Below are 13,444 nucleotides of genomic sequence, written 5' to 3'. Positions count from 1 at the left end.
AGCAGGGCTGTGAAAAGCCATGGTCACACAGACATGGAATCCAGATATGCTCCTTTCCCTCTACAGCATGATCAATATCTTCACAAATATCATCCAGCTACTGCAAAGGGTATATTCTTAGTTTAGACTAATTTTGGCAAGGGCTGCTGTAGTGCTGATGAGAAAATGAGTTTTCCCTGTCTGCAAATAGAAATTTTATCCTCAAATGTGTATTCCCAAATGCTTCTCAGCTCTTTGATGCTGAATCAGTGACACAGCAAGACAGACCTGTTTTGGCTCTTAAGAGATCATTCTCTCTCTCAAGACAACATTCAGTTTTTAATGTGGGATACAGCACCCACCACAGTGCTCTGCTGCTGTGGGTGTCCTTGTCCTTCCTCTGCAGCCCTCTACTCGCTCTGACCTGCCCCTGTGGCTGATTCCCCTTCTCCCTGACTTCTCCTGCCCTCTGAACCTTTTTTCTGCCTATTTTGTTGTCTCTTTTCACAAACAAGGATGTTCTCCAGCACCCTTGGAAAACTGGGAAGAGGAACACATCCTTTGATGCTGGAAGAGCCCCCTTGTTCTTCTTCCCCTGCTGTCCTCTCCCAGTTCAGCAAATCCTTCTCCCTTTGCCATTTGTCCCTATCTACCTGCTGAAGAATCATTCCCAAATGATTCTTGTACATAAATCTTGTAAGGTCTTTGACATATTTTTGCATTCAGGATGTCAATGTTGCTGCTCTCAGAGTCTAAGAAATACCTGTGACACTTATGTACAGCAACTAACTCCTCCCTGGACAAATCCCTGGTGACACCTTGCCAAGCAAACTGCTGCTTAGTGTGGGTAACGGAGTCCCATTTCAGCCTATAAAATCCAGGAATCCCACACTTTTCTATGGGCTCCCTCCCTGCTCCCATGGCTGGGTCTTTGTGTCTCCTGGCACACAGAGGCTTCTGCAAGGCCAGGTAACTGCAAAATGCTGCTTCCTCTCACTACACAGACAGATACAAAATACCTGAAAAGTTACTGCAAATCAGTGAGCTACTGTAATTTACTACATGATTGAATGGAGATAACAGTGCACTTCAAAGAACTCGCACAAAATTCCTGTGGTGCCATTCCAGTGACTCCTCCACTGGCTTTGAGCAAGACCTTGCCAGGCTGGGCTGCACAGCACAACCTTCAAGCACTGTCCTCAGGACCATCCAGATTCTGCCAGATCTCATGGACATCCCTTACATCTCCTTAGCCTTCCGGAGGAGTCGAAAATCACCGTTTTGGGAGGTGGCATTAAATGTCTTTGGATTTTTGCAGTGCAGAGGTGTCAGATGGCTTTGAACGAACTGGGCTCAAAGAGCATTGCTGGGTGCCAGGCTCCCCAGGATGACCTGAGGGCCCCACACCAGGACTAAGAGCCACACAGCTGACACCAACTCAGAGGAGAGGCACACACCCGAGATGGGCACACAAGCCTTTGAAACCTGGGTGATGTGGAAAGAGTAAGTACTGAACAGCCTTGCTAGAGATGAGGCTTCCAAAAGAGGAGGGACTCAGGCTGGTTTTGCCAAGACACGGTCCCCTACTGCGCAGATGTTTTCTAAAAAGTTACCATTTATGTTTGGGTGTAAAATCACCACCACAATGACCAGTGTTTTCAGGTGGTGTTTGCAAACTCTCAGAGCAGCAGTTCCAAAAGCAGGCGGGGGAAGAGAACAAGCTGGGCACTGGTACATGCTTTCCTTCCCCAGTCGTGGGAGAGATTTCTCAAAGCTGTCACTGAGAGCAGAGCTACTCAGAGCTGGGGACCAGGTCACAGTTTACATCTCAATGACCTCCAAATGACTTTCACTGCTTTACACTTTAATTTCCCGAGACACAGATTTAGAGGTGAGCTATTTGTTATTTTGTGTCAAGACAATGGAATGTCGCTCCACAGCCAAATCCTGATTTCCTTTCCCAGATATCAATCACTTCACACTTACCCTCTACCAGAAAAAAAACAGAAAGCAAACAAAACACCAACAAAAACAATTACTAATTGAAATCCACATGAATAAATATTGCTGGAATTGCAGGGAGGGGCTTTAAAGTCCAGGCTCACATATCTTTGTTCTGCAAGGGCAGATCAGCCGCCCACCCCCCACCCCTTTACACCCACTAACACCTGCAAGAGCTCCACAACCAGCCAGAGCAAGAAAAAGTAAATATTAGCCAGGCAGCCCTCCAGTGCTTTTCAGGAGATGTTAGGAATGTAAATGGTTGCCATAGGCCAGACCAAAGTCCCACTGAGGGAGTGGCAGATGCTGTGGAAGTGTGCAAGAACAGGGCAAATGTGCAACAACATTTCTGTTCTCTCTAAGCTTTCCACCTGCAATACTGCAGGCTGGAACTCAACAGGTTTTCACAGGATTCTGTTGCATGTTTTGAATCAATGAGACTCATGTTCTCATCTAATCAGTCTTTTGCTTGATACAACCACAGAACATAACCCAGTGAGTCCTGCTCAATAACATCACTTGCACCCAAGTAAAAATATTCCTTTAGAAAGGGAGATACGGAGTTGATTTAGAGATTTCAAGGGACAGCAAGAGCATCAGCACTTTGGGCAGGTATATTAATTCTATTCAGACTCTGTCAAGGTTCGGTTTCTATATAGCAAATCTATGGTCTTACCTAGAGGAGGACTTTCATTGATGATACTCTGATTTGGCTGGAAGAGGATGAATTTGACCTCAGCAAGGATGTGAGTGTGAATCATGAGCCAGAAAGCCAGGAAATGACTCATAAACAGAACTGTTTTTTCTGAGATTACCTTTTCTCATAGCATTTTAAAATTTGAGTTCTGAGCATGTGGGAAATGACATCTTTTTAATTCAGACACGAAGAACATATTTTATGTGTTTGACTAGAACAACATTCTGAACTTTAAATGTAAATTGTAGAATGCATTCAGCAATGAAAAATCCAATTTGTTTCCTTCCTCCAGCTGCTTGTAATTTTAATTGCTAGGGTTTTTTTAAATGGCCATGCCCAGTAGCACCACAAATACATAGTACAGATAAGTAATACAAATTCGTAGCTACAAATTCCTCATATTCTCATATTTTACATGAGCCTCCAGCACTACCTACCACATCTTTCACCAGTATACAAGCCTACCCACCAAAAAGCACAATAATCTGCTGATACAGCAACTTCTGTTCTTGTAAGAAAGTTGTGAATAAAACTGTCATAACCTGCTTCTGGCTAACCACCTTGGTATTCCAGTCAAATTACCCTCTTGAGACAAGAAGTAAATTAAACATGAATGTCTCTCAGGATGCTGCTTAAAAAATTTTGGTTGCATCTAGAAATGAAAGTGACTTTTACACTTGAAATGCTTTTTTTCTCTTGCAAAGCTGAAGAAACCCTGGTAACTTTCTCTGTGAAGAACAGGCCCCCCAGTTACATGGGTAAGTACAGCTAAGTCCTCAAAAACTTGAGCTAATGAATTGACTGTAGTTATGCTCCCTGTGGTTTTGGTGTCCTGCAAGCTTTGCTGCATAAGCCATGGCAGAACTTTTGATCCCATGAAAATGCCGTAGAAGGAAAGGCATCCAGCACAAATTGATGATCTGGTGAGGTGTACCATCTGCGCTCTGCTGGAAGTTAGCACTGTCCACCACCTCTCTGCTGTAACACCACTGACCTCTAAACCCTGCTGTACATTCTGCTATTAAACAATTCAAAATGAGATGGGTGATAAGGAAATTATAAAATTGGAAGAAATATGGTTAAATGTTAAGTAAGAATATGTGGTTTCTTTTAAGAGGAAGCACTACATCGTAACATGCTTTCTGCCTTGCACGCTTAAGAGAGCCTTTAAAAGATATATTGGTATTTCTTAGAAACATTATGAATTTAGGTTTTGAAATGCCACAAAAATATATTTCTTTCTGGAAAAATATACCCAAAGAAGTAAGTTGCTCCTAACTGAATAACATTTTCAGTACCTCCCCACCTCCATGGTTTGCTTGACATGGCAATTACTGTTCTGCATTTTTCTTTATCAGACAATGCCAAGCAAAGCTGGAGCAGGTCTGTGTCAATCACAAATGCTGTAAACACAGCTAGTCAATCTGAGCCAGCAAAATCCAAACTCTGGCCTTGCCCACATTTGATCAACAGTGGCATTACCATAATCTTCAACAACTGCATTGTTTATTTAAAAAATCTCCCTCAATCCCTTAACAAATTAGTCTGGAAGCCACCATGAGGATTAACTCAAAAATTCTCCTCAGATCACAATTACATCTGCTCAGATGTCACCAGTGACAGACATTTGCATAAGTCATACCCAAACGTTATTGCTAAGTGTTTTCCAGTTATTCGACTTCTGTCAGGGTCTGTCTTTTCCAACCAAGTTACAAAACTCAGCACTCAGCTGGGCAATCCCGCTCTGGTGTGAGAGGTGCTCCACAGCACAAGGGGTAATACCAAATACCTATCTAAGAATTTAATTGCCAACCACTTTTCCTGACCGTTCAGATTAAGAAGCAAATGATACCGGGTGGTGTCCTGGATACTGTGAGGGCAGTGTCTTTCACCCAGGGTCCAATGACTAAAGTTATGCCTAGCTGGTGGCAGCTATGTGGCTTTTCTCCAAGGAGCTGGCAATCCCTATTCAGCTGCAGGCATGTGCCTGCCTCATAAATCACCCACAGCGCTGGCAGCCTCCTTGGCAGGCTCAGCAGGGAGACAAGAGCTGAGCAAACAGGGTGTTGGTGCTGGAATGCTCGCAGGAGGTGGGAGCGGGGTGGCACAGGGAAGCCTGTGCTGAGCTACTGCGTGATGCTGCCTGTTGGTCCTGGGGCAAGAGAGTGCTGAGAACCCAAAACTTCTAAAAAGGATTGGTTCCCTTTACAGGAAAGGAAGCAGTAATCAGTGCCATTCTTGTCTTTTGGCACAATTGTCACAGTCTGAGTTTCACTACAATGTTGTAGTGAAAGGCACTCTGCCTTTTTTTTTTTCCAAGGCAAAGTGGCAAAATGAATTGTCAGTCCTGGATATGGAACACATTTTCATAATAGGCAAATTTGCCACCATCAGAGAAGGTCTGTGTTTTCAGAAGGAAGTGAGATGACCTATCTGTCAGCTCCAAAGGCACTTCGTGCAGGGGCATGTGTGCCAGAGGCAGCAGGGTCTGTGCTTGTCTTTGCAGCAGACTGTCAGAGGTTGCTGCACTCATCCCACACTATTCAAAACAAATTGCCATGTTAACCTCTCCAACACAGACCTGCACCACTCCCACTGCCTGTGTCTGCCTGTGCCACTTGTGCTTATGCCCTTGGATTAAAGGGCACATCCTGCCTGCCCATGGCAGGGGATTGCAAGTGGCCACCAAGCCTCAGTTTCCCATGACTACAACAAAACACAGCCCTCTAGATCTTGATTTTTGGTGACTGTGTCACCCCACCTCGGTGATGGGTGGCTGTGTGAAACTTGGTCTCAGCTGGCTCCTGGGTGGGAGAACAGGGGTGGACACAAGTTTTTAAAAGAAAAGCTTTGCGTACACATCTCAAGTTGTTCAGCAGTGCTCTGCCTCTGGCCAGTGTTAGCCAGTTGTGTGACACAAGCTCCCAGAATCAAAACAGAGGCTCTAGTAAAACAAAGGCAGTGATGAATGTTAAGAGATTTGCTGTAAAGATAATCCTGAAGATAATTCTGCCAACATGTGGCCGATGTAACGCTTGCAAGAATATAAGAAATACAGGGGTTGTACAGGACTGTACTTTGAAACTGGTTGATTTTTCTGCTTAATTTAGAAAACGTGGGGGATGCATCCTCAGCTCCCCAGAAATGCAAAAACTCAGCGAATCCCAAACCCAATAACCTTCCCTTTAAATATCCAAGCTTGGCAGGTAAACATTGCATTTTTTATCTCAAGGTCTTTCCTCCTTATAGAGGAATTATAGAAAGTCTTTATCTGCTAAGCCCCACACAGCTGCTCACTCTCCCCACAAAAGGATGGGAGAGAGAACCAGAAGGGTTAAAGTGGGGAAATGTGTGGGTTAAGATAAAGACAGTTTAATAGGTAAAGCGAAGGCTGTGCATACATGCAAAGCAAAACAAGGAATTCATTCACCACTTCCCATGGGCAGAAAGGTGTTCAGTCATCCTCAGGAAAGCAGGGCTCTGTCACATGTAATGGTGACTTGGGAAGACAAATGTCATTACTGTGAATATTCCCCCATTCCTTCTTCTTCCCTTCAATCATATGGCATGGGGTACCCTCTGGTCAGCTGTTCTGGCTGTCCCCTCCCAACTCCTTGTGCACCACCAGCCTCCTCACTGGTGGGGCAGTCTGAGGAGTAAAAAGTCCTTCTCTCTGTGTAAACCCTGCTCAGCAGCAACCCAAACGTCCCTGTGTTACCAACACTGCTTTCAGTACAAATACAAAACACAACCCATATTAGCTACTGTGAAGAATAGTTATCTTTATCCCAGCCAAACCCAGTACACTTGGGCATGACAAAAATTGTACATGGAGGTGAAGAGTGTACATGGAGTGAAGGTGGGTGGTTCAGAACAGATGCTTTTTGTTTTAACTTTAAGAGCATTGGCAGATACTATCTCCAAGTATGCTCTTAATTTATACCTCTTTGTTATATTCACAGAACTTCTTATGACATTTCTCATTCTGACCATCATATTGCCTGACTACCTACAGGAACAGAATCATATGAAACCCTGACCTGGTCTGGGATTGCTTTTTTCTTCCTTACTTTTCCTCCATGACCCTGCCTTTCCTTCCACTTTATCCTAAGTCCCAAGCAAGTGCAGAGAGGATCTGTTTCTCTGTTGTGAACAGCTTCATCCCAAGTATACCTGAGATGGCAGCAGTCCCAAATCCCCACCATCCTCAAGACCCTCAGCTGCTGACAGCTTCATCTGGATCGTAGCAAAGTACACAAGCCTCTGTCCAGCAGTGCTGGAGGGCCACCACTCTCAGGCAGGAACAAATGGGGCTCACTGAGGTGTCCCAGATATGGAGGTGGTGGGTTTTGCCCAGAGGCTACCCCTGGCATCAACAGCCAGTCTGTGGGCACTACTAGCAATCCACAGTATGGAGGATTTGTGGATACAGACTTAAAATTAAGCTCTGCTGGTGCTACAGCACAGCTGTATGGTCATGGTAAAATAACCCTTCAGGATGAGCTCTGGCTGAGGAGCCCTCAGGTGAGGGAGAGAGCTGCCTCCCCGCCCATTTGCTCACCCGCTGAGTAAGCACAAGGGGAGAGCTGCAGTGCCCACCCCAGGTATGGAAAATAAAATACAGTGCAGGACTTGGCACTGAAACACAGGGTGTTCTGGCACCTGTGAACAGCTTTCAGCCAGTGGATGAGGGATAAAACCTCCATGAGATGGGAAGGTACTGGCAAATTCTAGTGCATGAGTGGGCTGAGAGCTAAATCTCTACACTTATTAACTCAGTCTTCAGTGATATACAAGCTGCAGCTTGCCCCAGATGAAGGCCACTTAACTCAAGAGAAACCATCACTTACCACAGGCAGGAAATTTTTGAATTCATATGTGAGCCTAATTGAGAGCAATGCACCTCCTGTTCTTTGAATTCACAACACACCAAAGATCAATCCTAAGCAGCCCTCACTTCTTTCAAGTTTATCTCCAACTGAAGAATTTGCCTGTTTTCTCCAGCAGCTGACTTCAGGCTAAGTGCGGGTCTGGGTGGGAAGCACACAGGGATGAGAATCAACAGGTCCCTAGTAACAGCAATCACTCTGAAGGGGTGGGCTACTCCCAAGACAGCCAAGTATCTGAAACAAAAACCATGGCATGTCTCAGTCAAAGACATTCAAGGAGGGTGAGAAAGAACAGCAGCTTACTAACGATTATCAGATATGAGAAGAAACCTCATCCCAGTTATGGAAAAAGAGTAATATTTGTCTTGAAGAGCTCATCCTAGGAGACTGTAGCTCAAGAGACCAGTACAGTGGATACATTCTCATAGGCACCCATCATTTTACACCTCCTGACCATGGACACTGCCTAACAGCACACAGAAGTTGTTACTTTTGTGAGTCATTCAATGAGTCATTCAGGGTTTTATTCATTCTATCCCCCAGAATTACTGCACTGCACATCAGACACTGATAGTTTTCTATATGCTTTTCTCAGGTTTTCTGTCATTGAGGTAAAATGATCCTGTGCTCCCTTAAAGACATGCAGAAGTACCTTCCTCCTACAGAACACTAACATCCTTAAGCAACTTGGATCTCATGTATGTATAAGTAACACATAATATACAGAACATATAAGTACAAATATACAGGTACATGCCCTCTATAATTAAAGGAGCATGTCCATACTCAAAGTATTTTTATGTTGTGCCAAATGATGAATTCTACCCTGAGGTAATGAGTCAGGTAAAACATTAACACAAGTTTGATTGTATATCTCAAATTCTGAACAGAACTGTTTTCATCAGAAGTCTGGGAGAGTGGCTTGAACTTTTCACTTAATCAAAAACACCACTCACTACTGGGTTCAGTAAAATCTGCTGTTCCAAGCACTACCTACATTCATACATGATCCTGTATGTGCAGTGAATGCCAGACAGTTCATGTGATGCCATTGCTATTGAGCATCATTACCATCAAACATGGGTCTGCTCCTATTCCAAACAAGTATCAGCATGGCTAAACCTGGCCACTGTCACTCATGCTGGCAGGCTCAGGAGAGCCAAAGGATGAGGACCAAACTCCATCAGAGGCTGACTATATTCTCATCACCTGGAAAGGAAGTATAGTACTGAGGCAAATAGGGCAGCTGACATTCTGCTGCCTCTTACACCAGCTATCCTGTGGACAAGCAGCAGGCTATTTTTACTATTTTTTAATCAATTTTATTTATCAGGCTGAAATCTTCCCCCTCCTTCCACCTTTTCTTCCAAAATAATTTTTTAAATTCTATTTCTTCTAAATTTCTTATCAATATATGTATCTTGAGAAAGCAGGTCACCCACAGGTTACCTTTAATTAAATACCTCCCATTGATTTTAATGGCTGCAAGATCAGGACCCCACTAAATAATGAATTTGAGCTATCAGAGTCAGTGAGTGTCCTTCCTCCTTGTCTTCTCCCACTGCTAGCAAATATCTATAATGGTAAGTAACAGGAAACTGATACTTTACTACTGGGAAGCTGAAAAACGTCTAATATATAACTGAAACTAGATAATGGTTATAAAACACTTCTGCTGTCTTATAGCTTCTATTTCCTCCCCCTTGGTGTCTTCCCTTCCAGAAATTCAATACAGAGCAACACTTAGTACAAGTTCCATGTGCTTCCCTCAGGCACTTCTACTGAAACCAAGTGTGTTAGCTGGTTTTCTCCAATGTAGGGCATTTTCATCACTACACAGTAAATTAAATGACATTTCTTCCCTTCCTCTGATACAATCTGTTTCCTTACTGCAATGTTTTACAGTGCTGGCACATAGCAGGATTGTAAGAAAGCATCAAATACTTGAGCTGGCAGAGAACTGGTTTGATGCCTTTCTGCAAACAGTGGATAAGCCACTTTTACTGACTTTTACTTTTTACTTTTACTGACAAGGCTCCAGTGTTTGGCCCCAAGTGGCAGGGAACCTTCATGATATGCAGTTAATTCTAAACCATCATTTTTCAACAACACTAAAGATAAATATTACTGAGCGCATCACTTCTGAGCTACGTACAGAAAATACTTTACAGGAGTCACTTCTACACTTGTTTCTTGTTTCATTACGGTTATCAGAAAAAAACCTGAGTTTGTGCAGGGTGACTCTGCACATTGCCAGGATGTGTCTATTAAGAAAATAGCTGCTGCTGCTGAAGGTTTTTTAATGCAAGAAAGACAAATCAATAAATTGGATCTCTATGGATATCTGTGATGATGGTTATGCATTTCCCATGGGCAACACTGGCAAGAGAAGTCTAAAAAAGTCTAAAAAAGAGCAAAGACCAGAAGCTCCCCAGCAGAATAAAAAAAGGGTCAAGGAGCACCAAAGGGATGATGGTGGAGGTAGCTCCTATGGCCCTGCTGCCATGAAAAGACAGAAGCAGACAGGAGGGAGGAGACTCCAGAAGGGCCTGAAGGTGAGGATCAAACATGAGCTGGAGACAGGGAGGAGGGAGACAGCTCAGGGGAGCTCTGTGTGCTCAGAAAGGTTGTGCAGTGTCTGAGCAGAATGAAGAGGTTATGTAGTTGTGGGATGACAAACTGACACTGCAGTAGGATTTTGGAAAGAGTGGAAGGATGCAGTACCTGCAAACTAATATGTGTGCGTAACTTAAGGTAACTCCTGAGTTTTGGTACTCTGTTATTCAAACATCTCAACTGTGCCAAGTTTAGACACAGCATCCCATTTATCTTAGCACGACTGAAATCCCTAAACTATCCCTGTCTTTTCAACCTCCTCATTTCAACCTCAGGAACTTTACTTCCAGTTTTGTTAAAACATGAAGTAGCCAAGAAACTGCTGTACAAACAAATAGAAGCCGAGGTGAAGGCTTAACTCTGGGGCAGGGTGTGGGGGCAGCCTGGCAGGCAGGGCTGCAGAGCTGCCTCCAGCTGCCGCTGCCCTGCAGCACCCACTCCCTCCTTCATTCTGGAGAGCTGGTGCAACACGTGCGATTCTCAGATGTGCAGGAAGTCCCGAGAGCACGCTGAATACATACTGGTGAGCGTATCCTACTTGTGCCATTTACTCAATGTTGTGAGCTCCCCCCTCCAGCCCAAATTTAACCATCCTGCAATAAATGCTGCTGGGGGAAGGTGATGACCTCAGTCTCTCACATGGACAGCAAAGGGCACAGTGCTGCTCTCCACACAGTGACCCTGCTTTTCATCACTTTCATGTCACACAAGTGGCAAAGGCAGTGAAGTCAGCAATGTTTCCTGGTGTTTCCTTCTGCTCTCCCTCTCTGCCCTGAATTTTTTCCTGTTCAGTGGAGACTGGCTCATTTCACTTCAAAAAACTGGGGCAGAAGAAGAAAATGATGACAGGACATGTGTTAACAACAAGAAAACACCAGCTGCTAACATGGCTCACCTACCAGTCTGCTTGAACCACAGCAAGCTCTGAAAATGAGGCAAGAGTTTATTTTTAAATCTGTGTCAGATCTCTTTGCCTTTTAAAGAGCATTCCTCTGCTGCTTGGGCCCCTTATCTGCTCACTGGCACTTCAATGAGCTGGTCCAGAGGCTCTCCCTGCAGCTGTGCCCACGAGCCTGAAAGCTGGAGTGTGCCTCCACTGCCTCAGCAAGTACTGTTCACTCTGCCAGAGTAATCCTCTAAGAAATATGCACACATGGAAACAGAGGAAGAGCTTCATAGTGTCCACAGATGTGTGCATGGCAACACACCAAGATTCGCTTCTATTTCTCTGGGCTCCAGATAGCAGAAAGTATATTATGTATATTAAGCACAAAACTTAAGTTTTACTTAAAAAAAACAAACCATAAAATACTAATAGAAAGCTTTTCATTATCTCAATGAAATATCCTTAGGCTAGGAGATCCTATCTAGGAGTCAAAATAAAATTTTAATCCTCCCATTCAAACTGCCACACAAACTGTGATGAAAGGATGCAGCACTGGGAAATAAAGAACTTGCTGATCATATTAATCCTTCACCTTCTATTCAGCTTCCTACACCAGTATCCTGTTTCCTTTTTAACAGCCAACAATGCTTCTCTATTTCCTTATGTGATCCCCCAAAATGCTATCATGTCAGACTTAAAAGGAATGCTTCTTAGTCACTAAATGAACTCTTTAATTTTTGTTATGGTTTATAGAAGATCTCTGACATCTACCTGTAGATAGTGACACTGTACACTCTAAAAGCCTGCTTTCTGGTTCATCATGAAATGGCTGCTCTGCACAGAGAGTCTGCAATCCTTTTAGTTCAGACAGACTGACCCTGTGACCAAGTGGCAGTGACCAAGGAGGCAGATAAGGGACAGGGACCCCAGAGTCCACCTCTGAGTGCCATGGACTGCATGCAGTGACAACTTTTGCATTTCTCTCATGTATAGCAGACAAAAAATTACTTAGTAAGACAGTGGTTTATTACTGAAAGATGTGAACCATTTAATAATCATATTTTCCAAACCAGAGAAGCTAGTGCTAGCTAAACTTGTCATTTGACAAGAAAAGACAGCTATAGGGAAGAATTTTCTTTGTTTCAGAAAATTCTGCACTAATGCTTGGTAGCTACTACACTGAAGGCTCCTGCACACCACAATTTTTTAACAAGATACAAGTGAATCAGTTGGTTTAGATACACTAACACTTTTAACAGCTTAAAAAAACTGAAAATGAAAACAGCTCTAAGTACCTGAAGGTTTCCCTAGGAGTATCTCTGAAAAAAATGTACATCTAGTTTTGACTTCCTGAGTCAAAACTCTAAAGTCCTATGAGAGGATTTTTGTCCCAGGCAAGGTAAGCAAGACCAGTACCATTTGTGCAGAGCTGTGCCAATGTGCCTGGCTAAACAAATAAAATTCAGGTCACCTGCATATGTCAGGTCAGAGCTGGATGACCCACGCCTCTACTGCTGTATAAATAGCCAGGCTATCACCACCACAATTAGTCTTACCTTATTGTAGTACTGCACCTGAACCGAGTGCCACTGCCCATCACTGACCCCTCCCGCAATGAACGGTGACACTGTAGTGGTTGTCTCCCCTGTAAAAACAGGCAGAAGGGAAAAATAAGTCACCATCACTGCAAGAAACACAGGGAGACTCTCACTGGGCACAGGATGAAGCCAGCTTGCTCCATCAGGGAGGAATTTGGGTTTATCCTGCAAGACAATAAATATCTCCAGTTTCACAGAGCTACTCTGGTGCACAAAAACCAGCTTCTGGGACATTTGGGTGAGTTATGTTGTTATTTAATCATGCTTCTGCAAAGCATGGTAACAGATACATTCAGCAATAGATACAGCTATTGCTGAAGTGATGAACTGAGGGAGAACTGCACGTGAAATTTTCTGCATTTTTGCCAAAAGCACCCTTTGAGGTTTTTTTTGGTATGATGAGTATTGTGATGGGATATTTTGTCAGGGAAGGGAAGCAACTCCCTGTTAGATCTAAGAAAGTGATATCCAAAAGTACTCTAGCATAATACTCACGGTATCCTTGGGCTGAGCAAACTTTTACCAGTGATTAATGAAATTATTGGCAGCCTTTCAGTGTTCAAATTTGAAAGCAAGACTTTACCACTGTAATTGGAAAGCTGAAGCTTTTAAGCAAGGACTGAGTCAGCAGACCCAGCTCAGTAACCAGGCATATCTGTTTTGAGGTAGCAGCAAAATAAACATTCATGTTGAAAGTAGATAATGGGCCTGGCACAGAGAAGAGATTAGTCGCTTTTTTTTTTTTTTTTTTTAATTTTTTTAACATTTGGAAAATCCT

At 43.6% G+C, this 13,444-nt stretch overlaps 1 protein-coding gene across 1 annotated transcript in view; it reads right to left on the bottom strand.

Moving 5' to 3' along the window:
• The window catches only part of CELSR1 (cadherin EGF LAG seven-pass G-type receptor 1), a 162,539-nt gene that overhangs the window by 54,671 nt on the left and 94,424 nt on the right, over positions 1-13,444 (bottom strand). The window contains exon 5 of the mRNA XM_014248811.2: positions 12,625-12,713. Within this exon, the coding sequence (XP_014104286.2) occupies positions 12,625-12,713 (89 nt within the window). The remainder of the gene's footprint in view (positions 1-12,624; positions 12,714-13,444) is intronic.

Source organism: Pseudopodoces humilis, chromosome 5 (assembly GCF_049639895.1).
Source record: "Pseudopodoces humilis isolate 2021_Gansu_Grassland_sample_001 chromosome 5, ASM4963989v1, whole genome shotgun sequence".
Taxonomy (NCBI): Eukaryota; Metazoa; Chordata; class Aves; order Passeriformes; family Paridae; genus Pseudopodoces; species Pseudopodoces humilis.
Note: the sequence above shows the minus strand (reverse complement) of the source record. Positions and strands in the feature narration are given on the sequence as shown.